Source organism: Miniopterus schreibersii (assembly GCF_964146895.1).
Source record: "Miniopterus schreibersii genome assembly, chromosome: 1".
Lineage (NCBI taxonomy): Eukaryota > Metazoa > Chordata > Mammalia > Chiroptera > Miniopteridae > Miniopterus > Miniopterus schreibersii.
The window spans coordinates 148,452,011-148,468,091 of NC_138101.1; the positions used below are offsets into that span (position 1 = coordinate 148,452,011).

Here is a 16,081-nt window from a genome sequence, read left to right on the forward strand (position 1 = left end):
AGACTCTGTTCAACTCCAGAGTAAATCCCAGCTCTCCGTGTCCTGAAAACATACTTTTCGAGTCTGTTTCATTCTCATTTACCCCCATCCCCAGAGCCCAGCCCTCCACCGTTTGTCCACCGGGCCAAGCACGTCACCTGCGCTCACTGTGCAGGCTGGCGGGACGCACGCCTCCCTCTCTGGCTGCTCCGCGTCCTCTCAGCGCACTGAGGCCGGGCTGCACTCCAAGTCACCCTGACTTTCGGAGAAGGGATCCTCCCCGGGCCTTCCACAGACTTCTCCCTGATTCCTCCCCCAGACTCTCAGCCGCCTCTTCACTCTCCTAAACTGTTCCAGATTGTCCCCTGCAGACTTCTCCTGTCTCCTGGTCACTCCTGACCATCCTACAAGCACAGTCACATCTTTGGGCTTTCAGGATCTAGTCTCTTAAAAAATTCTTCCCTTCTCTTCCTCTCTGCCCCAACTTTGACCAAGCCCACCATCAGGGCTTCATCAAGTCCCCCTCTCTGGACATCTGGAACTGAGGGACAGGGAGCGGGGGCTGGATTTCCACCCCGACTTGTCCCCAGAATGGACTGCTAAGGTTCACAACCATAAACGGCAGCTTTGCCCAAGGCATAGACTTTAAATGTTAGATGAGGAAGAGACAGTAGAGAGTGAAGTCCCCAAGAAGTTGAGGTATGTTCCCAAAGTCATACATCAATTCGGGGCCAACTCAGAACTAAAACCTATGTGTCCTGAATCCCAGCCTCCAGGTCCTTGCCCTTCTCCACAAATGCCAGTGACAGTCCCTCTCCCCTGACATCAGTAGCACCCAAACTCACATTTAAATGAAAGGAGTCTGCCTCAGCCACAGTCAAGTACACTTCACAGCACAGACTTGGGGTGGGATTTCCAAGCTTCCATTTACAGATTCTATCACCCACAGCACCGGTTCCAGCTGCCCTGAGCCCCGTGGGATAACCAGGAGGAGGGGCGTTTATTGTATTGGAGGAGGGGAGAAGAAATAAAGGCAGAAATGGAGTAGAGAGGACTAGATTTTCATTTATGTTTTCGTGCTAATTTTGATGTCAATGTAAAATATCTTCCAATTTATTTTACATTAAACCAATTAAGCATCATCTATTTGCTCTCAGGAAAACAAATTTCTAAACTGCTATCTCTTTATGCTCTTTTCCTAAGTCAAAACATCTGTCTTTGTTTGGGGGCTTGGGATTTTTTTCCTTGTTTTTCATTATTTTTTTTTATAATCCTCAAGACAGCTACCCCAATGCCACAGTTTTTTCCTATGTTTCCCGCAGCTGTCACCAGCCCATTGTCCTGCCCCGCGGAGAGGTCAGCAGAAGCTGTAACTCATGGGCTGTGGCATTTGAGGAGATACCAGGGAGCCATCACCCAGCCTTTCAAAATAGGCCAGAAATCTGAATGCTGAGAGCTTTGATGTGGTGAGGAATCAGGGAATAGCAAGGGTCCTGATGGTTCTGCTGCTCCAGGCATCTCCCTCCAAAGGCCTGAGACAACGAGGGAGCCTCAGGCATCCTGAAAGCTGGAAACAACTTTAGCTTCTTCTAAGATGAACCACAGTGGCACCTACAAGGTGCCCGGTGCTGTGCTGGTTGCTCTACCCAGTTTCTTTCATTATATTTTTTCAGATGAGGAAACCGAGGCTAAGAGAGAGAAAGTGATTTCTCTAGAGGTCACATCACCAACAAGAGATGAGCTTGTTATAGATAAATGAAGACTGAGAAGGGCCTAGGAAGCAGAGTGACAGAGGGAAATTATTAGAAAATGAAAGAGGGAAGGAAAAACAGGGAAATGACCCCTTATTTGCCATTGAGTCAGAATTCAGGTGTGAAGACGTCAGCCCTCTAATAACTTGATCTTGACCCCATCTTGTGCCCTGGTGCTTAACTGATATTAAAATGTCCCATTGCTCGACTCTTAACCTAGCCCTGGGTGAGGCATCAGGTGACCTGAAGCTAAGCAGCTAACCTCCCAGTCCCTCTAACCTGGTTTGCTCACCTGTGGGTGCATGGCTTCCTCCTCAGTACCAAGATTTTCACATCTACTCTGTCCAGCGCTGCACTAGCATTTCAGCTCCTCTCTCCCCATGCCTCCGGGAAGGGATAAAACTTCTGTGGGGGCTGTTGGCTTCTAGCCCAAAGGCTTTATTCCAGATGGATCTGCATCTTGCAGGCCACTCAGGGCAGACAGGTAATATCCACATTTTCAACTTACCCAGACACCTGCTCACTTGGCAGTAACACTGTCCTCTGTGTCTGTGCTAAGGGACCACTTAAGAAAATGCTGCTTCAGTAACTAAGCCCTTTGGTAAGAATTTAGGATGGATCCTTATTATAATTAACTGGACCTGGTAGCCCATAAAACTATGGTGGGTTTCCAGTAGAGTCCTGACTCTCTTCATAAAAACAAGGAGGAATTAGAAGAAGAAATAGTCTTTTTTTAATCTCCTAGATACCAGCTAAGTCACTACGTAAGTCCCGTATCAGAACAGCATAATCACCCAATTCATTGATTCCCACAAGCATCTATTGACTCCATGCCGTACCCAAAGTTTTGTGATAAAGTCATCAAGGGATACAGCCATGATAAGATGAACTGAAACCCTTAAGGGGGGGTTCAAGGAAAAATATATGGTGCTCATTAGACTGACTTGGGGGGGTTTATTTGCTGGGTAGAATTTACTCTCATTGGAAAGCTGTGGAGAAGAGGGAAAGAGTGAACAAAAATACCGTCCAATGTAGAAACTTAATTGTTGAGTTGTATGATTTATGATGCATCTTCACTTCTAATAAATACCTCAGAAAACATTTGAGAAAATCAGCATTTTTCCTCAAAGTGGGAATAGCTGCACTGAATTGCTATGTTGGCAGAGACTGTAAGGAAGGCCCAGCTACCTATGTGTTACACAAAATGAGGTCAATGTAGTTTCTGCCCTTGAGGAGCTCAGGATCTGGTAGGATTGGTAAGATAATAAAAGAATAGCATTGATACAGGGAAGGCTTTGGTCAGCACCCAAGTTAAGTACAAAGTCAAAGTAGTCACAGCAGAGTAAGACATTGTGACACTGTCATTTTGACATTGCTGGTTTTATATCACACGAGCCACCTCACTACTGATTTTTATTGCCTCATCTGGTGAAGCTGACGGCAGGGAGAACAGGAATAGTGTATGGATATCTGTGTTTGCATCTTACTTGATGTACCCTGAAAATGTATGGTTGTAAAAGTAGTAGAAGATAACTCGTTTTAATAGTTCTATCCATTGGAATGGAGTGACTTTTAAGCCAAAACCAGAAATAATCAAGAAAAAGATTAATCGACTGTGGTATCACACACAGACATGTAACCAAGTTTTTAAAAAGCTGAAAAAATATTTGCAATATATATCACAGAAGGTCATTTGCTTTTTTTTCTTTTTAAGTTGGTTTAAGTTCACCTTGATTTTGCAGTTGGATTCTTACCAAGCTCTGTCTTGTCTCAGTATAACAATGGTTTATTCAAATCATTAATAAAAATAAATGCACCTGAGAAACTGCCATTGACAAGAGGAAATAATGAAGAAATGCAATGTGGGATCCTGGACTGGTCCTGGAACAGAAGAAGGACATCCACCCCAATAAGAAAATTGACCAGATACATACAGGTAATGCAAAGAAGAAATAAATATGACCAGTGAAGTAAGAAAAGGCCTCTAACCTCACTAATAATCAAAGAAAAATTATATATATATGTATAATATATATATGCATGTTACATATTATATGTAATATATTTTACATATACACCTTGGATTGACAAAGGCAAAAACAATCAGTGATATCACTTGTGATAGAGTTATTAATGGATAAAATTATAATATCATTCACTTTTCTGTATTTATGCTTGGATTATTCTGCTACTATTGTCTATAATTTAGACTAGTTTAAGCTACTATCATCTGTCACTTGGACTATTAAATAGCCTCCTAACTTGTTAACCTGCATTTATTCTTTCCTCTGTTTATCCGTTGTCTTTTCAAAACACAAATGTGGTCCCTAAGTCTTGCTTATACCTCTGCTTGAGGTTGGAATAACAATAAAACTTTCGCAAGACCTACAAATTTATCTACGGCTCTCTACCCACATCTCCAGCCTCGTCCTGCACTGAGCTTGCCCTCACTTTCCCCTCCAGCCACGCGAGCCTTCTGCATCTCCCTGTCCTGCCGCATTTGCCCAGCTGCTGCTGAAGAACTCTTACATCCCCCATTAGTCTAGTTAACTCACACTTACCCTTCAGGCCTGGTCTGAAATGTCACTTCCTCCAGGACGTCATCCTTGAACTCCCCAACCAGGCCAAATCCTCTCTGTTGTACTCTCTAGCAGTACTATGTATCTTTCCTTAGTAACCCTCCAGACACCACAAAGGCAGGGACCACATCTGGTGTTGCTCACCATTGCTTCCTAAGTACCTAGCACACAGTAATTGGCACATAGTAGGATCTCAATAAATGTTATTGAATGAATTATGAGTCTTTCCACAGGAGGGTTTGGCAACATATGGCAAAAATTTAAATATGCATATCCTTTGACTCAGAATCTACTTTGGGAAATTTATTTTTCCCTTATTCTGTTATGCATGCTTGCGTGCACACACACACATACACAAGTGTGAGTCCTGAGATTTCCTGCTTTTTTGAGTATGTGCCTATTATTTAGAAACAAACAGTGAAGATAGTTTCATTCTTGGGAAGACGTAAGTTAATGGTGTCTTATGTAGGTGACAGCCAAGTGTCCCAAGATTGCGTCAAAAGGAGAACATCAAAATATCACTGCCATTCAAGAGACTGCCCCCAAGTTGCTGTGACAAAGGGATCATGTCAAAAGGTAGAGATTTTCATCTAGGGATGAGGAATTACAGGGGGTTCCAGCACATATTCAGAAAGAGGTAGCATGTGAGTCAGGTTATAGAGGAGAGAGAGGATTCACACAGAGGAGGGAGAGGAGAGGCTGGGGAGACCAGGTGCCGGGCACAAGAGAGGAGATGGGAAGGTGCAGGAAACAATGTGCTCATTTGGCTGAATATAAGGAGACTAGAGAGAAAAAGATACATGACAGAAAAGGTAGGCTGGGGACAGATCACAAAAATGTCAATAGCTGATTGGAAACGATCTGGGGAATTTAAGTAGAGGCTAAACAGGGCTGCTTCCCCGCTTTCGTATTTTTTCATTTCTTTTTTGAGATGGTAAAAGATGCTATTACACTCAGTGCAGCAGTGAATATCCGTATCTATTTCTCCAAGCACAAGCTTATAATTGTGGGAGAAATTCCTAAACATGCAATTGATGTGTGAAAGGATAGGCATATTTTAAATTTTGAGAGATTTTCTGAAACTGACCTCTCTAGAGGTTACGCCAATTTACATAGCTTAAAAAATGTATAAGTGTCTGTTTCCCAAACACCTTGGTCAAAAATAAGTTGTCGAAAACACATCTTAAGAAACTCTAGATGTGAGATGGAGAAATGCAGTTGTTTTACATTTGCTTGTTGTGTGGAACCTAGCATCTTTTCAACTATCTTAGTATTGTTTGTATTTCCTTTTGTGAATTACAGTAGTCCCCCCATCTCTGTAGTTCTGCTTTCCACAATTTCAGTGATCCAGGGTCACTGCAGTCCGAAAATATTATATGGAAAATTCCAGAAACAAACAATTTGTGAGTTTTAATGTATGCCATTCTGAGTAGTGGGATGCAACCTAGAGCTGTCCCTCCCCCTCCCCCTCCCCCTCTGGATGGGACTCACCCCTGTATCCAACAGATCCACACTGTGTACACTACCTGCCCATCCATCACTTAGTAGCTCCTCGGTTAGCAGATTGACTATAATGGTATTGCAGTGCCTGTGTGTTCAAGTGACCCATATTTTACTTAATAATGGCCTCAAAGTGCAAGAGTAGTGATGCTGGCAATTTGAATGTGACAAGGAGAAGCCGTAAAGTGCTTACTCTAAGTGAAAAGGTGAAAGTTCCATGGTTTCAGACATCCGTTGGGGGTCTTGGGATGTGTCTCCTGGGGATAAGGGAGGAACTACTTGCTGTATTTGTTCATGTCCTTTGTCAATTTTCCTACTACACTGTTGATCTTTTCTTATTGATTTGTAGAAGTTTTTTTGTTATATTTTAACAAATTTAGCCCTTTGTCTGACATATTTGTTACAAATATTTTCCTTGTTTATGATTTGTCTTTTGACTTTATTTATAATGTTACCTACCACGCAAAAATGTTTGGTGTTTACAGCCAAACTTATCAATCTTTTCTTTTGTGTTTCCTCAATTTTATCATGTTTACAAAGTTCTTTACTCCAAGATCACTAAAACAATTTTTCCCATTTTCTCCCTAGAAACTTGATAGTTTAATTTCCATATTGTTAGGTCTATCTGGCACTGATTTTGGTATAAAGAGTCAGGAGAAATGCAACTGTATTATTTTCCAGATGGTGACCCAATTGTCCCAACACCATTATTGAGTTGTAAATGTTTCCCCACTGATTAACATGCAAACTTTATCAACACTAAATCCTCATAAAAGTATTGAGGCCAGTTTCAGATTCTATTCTTGTCTATTGTTCCTCTTATTTATTCATGCACAGATAGTAATCTATATTAATTCCTATCACTTTATAGCAATGTTAATATGTTTTAGGATTACTTCTCCCTTTTCGTTCCTCCTTTTCAGGATTTTCCTGGAATATTCTAGCATATTTATTTTTTCATAAGAACTCTCAAATCAGCTTACTTGGTGACCAAAAAATACGAAAAAGCCCTGTTGGTATTTTTATTGAGGCCCTATTGCATTTATAGGTTAATTTGGGGAGAAATGGCAGCGTTTGTGCTCCAGGCCTTTCCACTTAGGAAGTCTTTTTGAGTGTGTCCTTCGTTAGCATTTGAAAGTTTAACTCACATAGATGTCAGTGTGAGCACCACACTGTCTGAAGATTATTTGTCAGGCGGTTAGGAGAGGAACAAAGCTGGATGTGGGTGGTCAGTTAAGAGAGGGCTCCGGGGCAAGACATAATGAGCAACTGAGCTATATGGGAGCTATATGAAGGCAGTTGAAGCAAAATAGCAGAATATTTTATTTATTGGAAACTGGAAGCAAGGAAGAAAAAGGGAAGCAAAGCCTTCTCTAAGGTTTTGAGATTAATGGATTGGGGATTGGGGTATAGTATTATTAGAAAAGGGAAAGAAGAAGGAAAACCAAGTTTTGAGCAGAAAGATGATATATTTATTTCGGGAAATATTGGCCCTCGGGTACAAGCAAGGCGTCCAGGTGGAAATGGCCATCAAGCAAGTGGAAATAGTTGTCTGAAGTTACAGACAACGGCTCGGAAGGTAGACCCATAGGGTGAAGGTCAAAACTCTTCAGGGGTGGGGTGAGCAAGAGAGAGAAAGACCAGGGCAGGACCTTGGGGACAATCTTGTTTAAAGAGAAGAGGAAGAGCCAGAAAAGGGAGTCAGAAAATAAGCAGCCAGAGAAGTGGAAGAAACAGTGTCGTGGACTCAGGGAGAAGAGAAGACAACGAGGTGGCCTGAAGCGCTGCTGTGTCTCCCATCCTCAAGCGCCCGCGAACCCACAGGAGTGACTAGCCATCTGACCCCACTATGTAGGCTTGAGGCAAGTGAGTTAAGCTCTCCAAACCCCAATTTCCTCACCTGTAAAATGGAGATAGTATTAGCACCGATCTCAGAGGGCCACTGTCATGATTAAAGAGATAGCATTGTGAAGATGGCAGGAACCCCCAGGCGCTCCTTCCTCACCCCCTCTGTGCCCACTGAGGCTCGTGCAGTCTAAGCAGCGCCCCCAGGCACACAGAACCAGTGAGCGCCAGAACCGAGGGTTGCTCTGCGCTGCAGTGACCTCGTTCCAGAGGAGCGTGTGGTCACGGTGGGCAGTGACATCAAGGACGATGAGAGTTTGGCATTTAGGACACTGTATGTGAGCCAGGAGGGAAAATTTCCTTCTGAACAGTGGATGCAAAAGCGAGATTCCAAGAGGTAAAGACGTAGTGGATTCTTTCCCCCTCTGGGCCTTGTTCCTGCTGTCCCACGAGCCTACCGTCTTTCACACCCTCCCAAAGTTTCTTTATGTATGTACTCATAATATGCGGATTAAAATACAATGCATTGTGCACTGTGTTCTGTGCCTGACTTACTGACAAATGTCCTGGAGCTCTTTCCATCTCTGTTTACAGAGAACATCTTGGTTCCTTTATACAGCTGCCTTCAGTGTGTGGATATATTCTAAACCAGCCTTTTCTCTACTGATGAACATTTCGGTTGCTTCCAATCTCCTGCTTTCATAAAATAATGTTGGAATGGTTAACTGTGCACACATGTTATTTCACACAGCAGTTCTATCTGTAGGATAAATTCCCCAAAGTGAAGTTGCTACAGGACAAAATCTTAATCAGGCCTATAAAGAGAATCTATAAATATAGAAACCAAAGCTATAACTCTTCTGTGAGGTGTCCAGCTCCGCACAGGGACAGATAACTAAAAATCCCTACAGGAAAGATATTTCTTACTTCCTCTCTTTGTAAAAACAGAAAACAAACCCAAACACCATGATGAATGTGTATTTTAATCCCCATGCAATGTGCTTTGCTCCAGATGTTATAGAAATCATTGAGTTTGATGTACTCTGTTATAATTTTTATCCACAATTCTGTTCAAAGTCTTTTGACTAACATTAGGGAGGTGGCTGAGTTTTGCAGGAATTAATATACAAAAACCTGGATTGGAGTTTGTTAGAGTGACAGCAACAGAACCATTTTATGATCACGCAACTTCAACAATCATATGTTCCTAAATTGAGTTATTGGGTTAGGGGTTGGCAGGCATGCAAGTTTAAATTCAAATTGTTTCTCCCATTCTTTCCTGGTGGTTCCCAGCACACTGACCCCAGAAACGACCATGTAACTCTCACTTGATAACAAGGAGCCTTTTCTTCCATGAGGCTGCAAGCACTGAGCCAGCTAGCACGTCTACAGCAGCTGGATGGAGACCTGGCACTTCAACTGCATGGGAGAGAAGAGTCAGCTGAGACTAAAGCACCAAGAGGTGGCCTGTTCTCCTTATTCCTGATATCCATCATTTCCTTCTAGAAGATTCTGACAGCAAGAGAACTAAATTTTTCCAGAGGAACCCCATCCCAGGTCATGTCCTCATAAATCAGAATGAGCTGCCCTCCCACAGTCTACTCCAAGGACGAGTTCTACAGACCGAGCAGAAGGCCAGCCCAGTCAGCCCAACGGAGAATGCAAGGGGCCCTGTCTCCAGGAGGGGTTTGAAAAACAAAGAGAAAGGCAAGCAGGCAGAAGTATAAAAACATTCATGCCTTGTGCTTTGTAGCTTTTTCTTGCCTATTAAATAATGATAATCACAAAGAAGTATAAAACTCGGACCTCAAGGAAGAAAAAGCAGAGATCAACCAACTAAGCTGGATGCGGCTCCAAAGCTTGTGGCACCTGGTGAAAATTCAGAGAGACTGTGCAGGGTTAAAGAAAGTAGCTCAAGAAACTCCAGCAAGCTAGGAAAGCCTGAAGGAAAGGCATCAGAAATCAAAGTGCAGCTGCTCTTTTTTTGCTGTTTAAATCATTATATATTAGCTGCAAATTTAGTTTGTTGGCCAACACTCAAAAGTGACATATGGCCAATAAAAGGTTCAATGGAGTTTTCCATCTGCTGTTCAATTTTACCAAGGCTTCCAAGCGTACGGCTCAGTGTCAGGGAAAGCCGCACTTCAGAATCCTTCCATGGGCTGCGTGCAGGCCGTTAAATGGGGAAAATTCTATGCCAGCGTCTGCCACCAACAAAACAGAATATTTGACAGGTTGATGTGCATGTTCTCTGGACTCTGTTCCACACTCATACCCAGCCATCTTCCAGGATCTATAGAACAAGAAGTGCCCTGGTGGCCAAGGCCTCTGGAACGCTGCAGGTGGTGTTGGCGCAGGTCCTACCAGTGGGGTTCCGAGGCGAAGCCTGGAATCTCTGCAGAAAGCTTGTGAGAGACAAGTATAGTCTGGGTGCTCATTAAAATTCACACCAAAGGCAAAGGAGTTGGCGAGTGCCGGTGGCTCAGTTTTGGAGACCGTATCCATTGATATTAAAATCAAAGAGAAGAGATTTATTTTCCTGGCTCTGGATTATTCACTTCACACACCTGGAACTGGAATTGCCTGCAGCTGAGCAAATCCAGGCAAGCCGGTCCAGCTTGTGCTCAGTCTTCACACCGATCAGCCTGCGTGCTTCTCATAATCACCGTCCACCATCCTCTGTCACCAACATTCAAGGCCACCTCCATGGCTCTCCTGCACTTGCACTTTTATAGCCACCCTGCAACAGGGAACACATCTTTACCCCAAACCTTGGGGTGGGAAGTATCTAGAGACTCCAAATCATCTAATCCTTTCCTAACCGTTGTGTTCTTCAAAGTGGAATTGGAGGATGCTAGCTACAATGACGTCTTTGTTTAAGTAAAAGAACAATCGTCCCCAAAGATGATTTCACCGGAACCTAAAGGGGCGCTAGCAGGAGCAACGTGATGCACAGATCATATCTGCTTGCGTTTTGCATGATGCTGTCGTTCTCCTGCCAGAGGCAGAGTGAGATTGGGGCCTGGGCTCCAAATGTGCCCCATCGCGAACCCCTGTTTTGACTCTGTTGGCAGAGAGACAGTGACAGGGCAGGAGAGAGACAAGGGAGGAAAAGAGACATGTTGAAATACCACCTAGGGATTGGTGTAAAAAAAATGAAAAGTCTCTGACTCTGTGAGGAGGTGACACAACAAACTGTAACAATGAATCATTTGCACAGAGATGGGCTCTCTGGTCTGACAGACAGCAAAGATTTAGAAAGATGAACTCTTGGGTTCAGCGAGAAGCTAAGGCGCGGAAGCCAGTGGCACTTGGGGTTTGGCAAACTCAGAGACTTTCTCCAACGTGCTGACTCGGCAGAAGCTCAGTTCCCAGGAGCCAGTGCCTCTGGAGACTGTAATTTCTTTTAACCCATGTGTATTTGAGGGAAAATTTAATCTCTCTACCTCTGACTCATTTATACATAACTCATCAAAAAGTTGTTTTGCTTTGTGCTGTTTGATGGCCAGTAAGTTAGAGTGTAATTTAGAAATAGCCTGTGGTCCTGGAAAGGGACCCAAAGCCAGACGCAAGACTCAGACCCAGCTTCTGCTTTCATTACGAACTGTGGGAGGTTATTTCTTTGGGTCAGACTGCAGGGAAACGGGTCTGTACATTTTAACCCCCCAGATCCCATGCTCCCACAACCCAGTGCATACACACACACACTCTCTTTCCCTCACACACATGCACACACACTCACACACTCACACACTCACACTCTCACACTCTCATGCTCACACATTCAACTAAGAACCTGAGTCTGATAAAAGATCAATGAAACAGGATGCCTGAAAGCCCTCCCCCCCTAAAATTAAATTGGGTCATGTACAACTGCAAACAGCAGTGGTTAAAATGCACTAACCTTAACCATCGACTTACAGGTCCAGGCTCTGGATGCAAATTGGCTTGGGTTCAAGTTCTGCCCCCGCCCTTTCTTGTTGTATTCCCTTAGGCAGGTTACTTCATTGTTCTGAGCTTCAGATTTTTCATTTGTAACAATGGTGAGGCGTAAATGCATTGATCCTCAGGCAGTGCTCAGCACAGTCTCTGCACAAAGTAAATATACTCAGGGCCTACTTACAATCAATGAACTGCCCCCTTGCCAGGTGTACCAGAACCCATCAGACACCTGAACGCACCACCTCAGGTCCTCTCGGGCTCCCCAGACTTGCCCTAGCTGTCACTGCAGCTGGAGCAGCTACACAGGTGAAGCACAGGGTGGCACCCACCACAAGCTTGTGCACATGCCTCAGGCCTCCTCGAGGGCCTCTCTATTTTCTTTGGTTGGGTTGTCCCAGAAACAGATCCTGAGATAACAATTTAAAGGCATCCTAGAAACACTGATGGCGGGGGAGGGAGGGACAAAGGAAGAGTGTGTTAATGAAGGGTGTTGCAGTGGATACCAGGGTTCCATGCCACCTGAAGCCTCTGGGAGAATGCACAGCACATGCTTCTTAGTTGCTTCACCCAAAAGAGTGACACTGGAGTATTTACCACGAACTCTCAGATCCTAAGGATGGGAACTCCCTGGTATGTGGGACAGGGAGGCTCCTGCCACCAGAGAAAGCCTCAAGTATAGAGCTGCAGGTGGTGCTCACCTGGAAAGCCAAGGTGTGTGTGAAAATAAGGAGTGCTGAGGGACACAGGCACAGTGCTTACCAAAGGGCGACACCTGTGACTAAGAGCCCTGGGACTTCTTGGGACCCCACGCAAGGCCCAGGCATGTCGACAGGAAGCACAGGCCATAGGATCCCGTGGATTAAACTTTCAGGGGCTAGTGGGGAAGACGGGAGCTGGTAGATAAATTTTCCCCCATTTCTCCCCTCAGGGTCAGCTTTCCCAGACCGGGTTTATATACCTTCTTGGAAAATGGTCTCATGAGATGAAGCAGTTCGTCTCACTTAGAGGAGGCCAGCTCTACAACCGGTCCTCACCCCCCTCTTCCCTGCCTCACTCCCCTCCTCCCTCTCTCCTGCTCCCAGGAATTAAGCTGTTGCAGGGATCCTGGCAACAGGCTTAATTTCTTATTCCCGTCTCCAGCACTGTACTAGCCCCACAGAGACTTGATCTTAGTTAGAGTGCAGAGAGGCACAATGTGAGATTTCAAGTCACATCTGACCTATTTAAGAGGTAAGTTATCTGGGAGAGAAGACTAGATCCCAGTACTTGGGTGTCCCTAAGGAAGAGAAATATATTTCCTGGAAAAAATGGTCCATAAGTGCAAGACCCCTAAGTCCCCCAAATTAGAGAAAGTAGAATTCATGGAGGAATGGGGACTGCATTTAGTGGGTTCCTGGGATGGAGCCAGTAGCAAGTACCTTTGCAGCCCAGCCGTTTGATTGTGTCTATGCCCACAACCACCCCACGCAACCCAACGACTAACCCATGAAAAACAAGGATGGCATGGTGGAAAATGGTCCTTAACAAAATTATAATAAAGAAGCAAAGACCAGAGTTACCTTCAAGTGCTTCAAGACTAATTTCAGTTTTGATATTTTTAAACATAATTTGAAAGAGAAATTTAGTCCCTTCTTCTATCTGGTGAAAGAAACAGCTGTCAGGACACGTAACTGCCCTGCATCTGTGGCTCTGGGGCATTGCTCTTGCAGCCAGCCCACCACTCCTGGCTGCTGTGTCTCCCCCCCTCCCCCTCCAGCTTCCCTGCTGCTTGCACACCAGGAATTGCTCTCTGCAAAATGAATAATGCATCTCTCTGTCTCTCCAAGGACCCTTGTCACCCTTGCACTTGCCAAAGTGCAAATGGATATTCCCCCAGGAGAAATGCAGCCTCTATGCCCACAGGGAATGAGCAGAGGTGATTTCAAAACCTGCCCAGAATTCACTGCAGGAAGACGCCTGCAAGCCTGCAACCACAGAAGAGGAAACTGGCATTTCCTGAGGGCCTATGCACCACTCCTGACTAGAGCGTCTCCCACAGGGTAACTCAGGAGTGGGCAAAGTTTTTCTGTAATGCCAGATAGCAAATCGGCTTTGTGGTCCATACGACTTCTGTGGCAACTGCTCTCTTCTGCCCTTGTGGTGCCAAAAATACACAAAAGGGTGCAGCTTTGTTCCCACACAATTTTTTTTATTTTTATTTTTATTTTTTACCAAAACAGGGTCTGGCCTGCAGGCTAGTTTGCTGAGCTCTGGGTTAGTTTGCATCACCTCCCTTAGCACTGTCCTTCTTGCAGAAGTTTCTCTTCAAATGCAATTGCTCTTGGGAGAAATTACTCAGCAAATCCCAAACATCTTAGCATGATTTAATTCATCATCCACTCTTCCAGAGATAAGAAGTAGGAGAGGAGAAACAGAATAAATGTGAGTATCAGGAGATGGAAAAAGTAAGCCAGAGGGAAAAGAAAAGACGAGGTGACACACCGTGAGACATGGGGTGGGGTGGGATAAATCTGGGTTGGGGAGAGGAGGGGAGGGCTTTAAGAACAAATGTTACAGGGTCACATCATCCCAACTTGACGGACAAACACAGGCAGTATTGCACCACAGTTAAAAGCATCTTCTGGAAGTCAACTGCGTCGACATAACAGGGTCTGCTTCTGACAGCTGTTGGGACCTTGGCTAAGTTATTAATCCTGTTTTGTCATCTGTCAAGTGGGGGTGCATGAGATTGAAGTGAGGATTAAGTGAGATAATTCATGGAAAGGGCTTGACGAAGTGCCTGATGAGAAGTCAACATTCAGTAAAGGCTGGCTGTTATTATCATCGTTACCTGGAATAAGCCCAGGGAAGCAAAGGCTATCAGAATAAAATGCCAACAAGTTCAGAGCTGCGCTTAGTGGGTGTTCCTTAGCTGCTCTTCCCCTCATGACACTCATCAGTGAGTCAACTGGACTATCTGGACTGAAAATAATCATAAACAGGGACACACTCAGACATAAGTTCTGCTGTGAGCCGGGGATCCATCCATCCTTGCCCCTGAGAAGTCTTAAACGGGCTATGTCTCAGCAGTTGATCATTAATACTACACGGAATGCTTCTGTGATCCAACCTAAACACTGAGGCTTGTTTTTCTGGTCATTATTTCAAGCATGCTTTCTAGAGGGCTTACTGAAGCTTGAAGAGAAATACAAAAGAAAAGAGTACAAATTAGATAAAATAGTCTTTAGGGTACACAAGACTAATTGCTTTTTAATTCTGTTTGCATGAAGCCTGGTGAGACCCTGTTACGGCTCTTAACAGAGCATTTAAGACAAGAAATCAAGTTTCTAAGTGAAAATGTAGCCACTACCAGAAAAACAAACAAGATGAGAATTGGAAATTGAATGTTTCCTGGGCTGGAAATGCTCATTTATGGTGGAGTCCTGCTGGCCTCATCACTCCTTGCCAGCCTTTGGGGGATCTATTCATGGTCTGCCTTCTCTGGAAGCTTGAACTCACAGCTCCAGGCTCTACTGGTTTCTGGCTCCTCTCCCTGCCCACAGGACAAATAGCAGGGGCCCTCAATCTGGGGTGCACATTAGAATAATCTAGGGGGCTTTAAAAAAACACTACTGCCCAAGCCCTCTTCCAAGAAATCTGATATAGCTAGTCTAGATAGGATCGGATATAAGACTAGCTTTTAATTTTTTATTGAAATAAAATGTTACATACAGAAAGTACAAACAAGTATTCATCTGGATAAATTTTCACAGTGGAAGGTGCCCTTGTAACCAGCACACGTATCAAGATCCAGAACATTACCAGCACTCCAGGGTCCCTTCCAGACACCATTCCTCCCAGGGTAAATACTTCCCTGACTTCTAATGGCACAGGGCAAATTTTGTTTGTTTTTGACACAAATGGAATCACACAGTATGACTTTTTTAAATATTTGAATATACTTTTAAATTTTACACGGTTTAGATTTTCAGAAAAAAGTGTAAATAGTACAGAGATTCTGTGTACCCCGCACCAAACTGCCTCTATTGTTAACGTCTTACATTACGGTGGTCCATTTAAGTGTGACACTTTTTTATCTGGTTTCTCTCAGCAGCATTATACTAAGGAGATTTATCAACATTGTTGCCTGTAGCTGTCGAGCTCTCTTTCTCATGGCTAAATGCTACCACTCCATTCCGTGAGTCGCCCACCGGTATTTATTCATACGGCCCTTGCGGTGCATTTGGGTAATTCCCAGTTTGCAGCTCCTGTAAGTAGTGCTGCTATGAACATTCTAGCAGGCATCTGTATTTTTTAAAAGCTCTCCGGGGATTCTCATGTGCAGCCAGAACTGGAAACCACTGATATGATCTAGACCAAATAAAGAATCCTCCTTGGGTTGCTGTCCTGTTCTTTCTCTCTCCTCCTGGGAGGCGAGCAGTGGGTGGAGCAGGGCATGGGGTTCTCGTGCTCCTCCGAGTGCCCAGTGCAGTGCGGGAGACAACT

The 16,081-nt window shown here is 44.3% G+C and overlaps 1 protein-coding gene across 1 annotated transcript in view; it reads left to right on the plus strand.

Annotated features, from left to right (window-relative positions):
* Window positions 1-3,590: 3,590 nt before the first annotated feature.
* The window catches only part of SLC24A5 (solute carrier family 24 member 5), a gene marked incomplete at both ends in the record, with an annotated part of 58,878 nt that continues 46,387 nt past the window's right edge, over window positions 3,591-16,081 (plus strand). Inside the window, one exon of the mRNA XM_081125506.1 lies at window positions 3,591-3,666. Within this exon, the coding sequence (XP_080981632.1) occupies window positions 3,591-3,666 (76 nt within the window). The remainder of the gene's footprint in view (window positions 3,667-16,081) is intronic.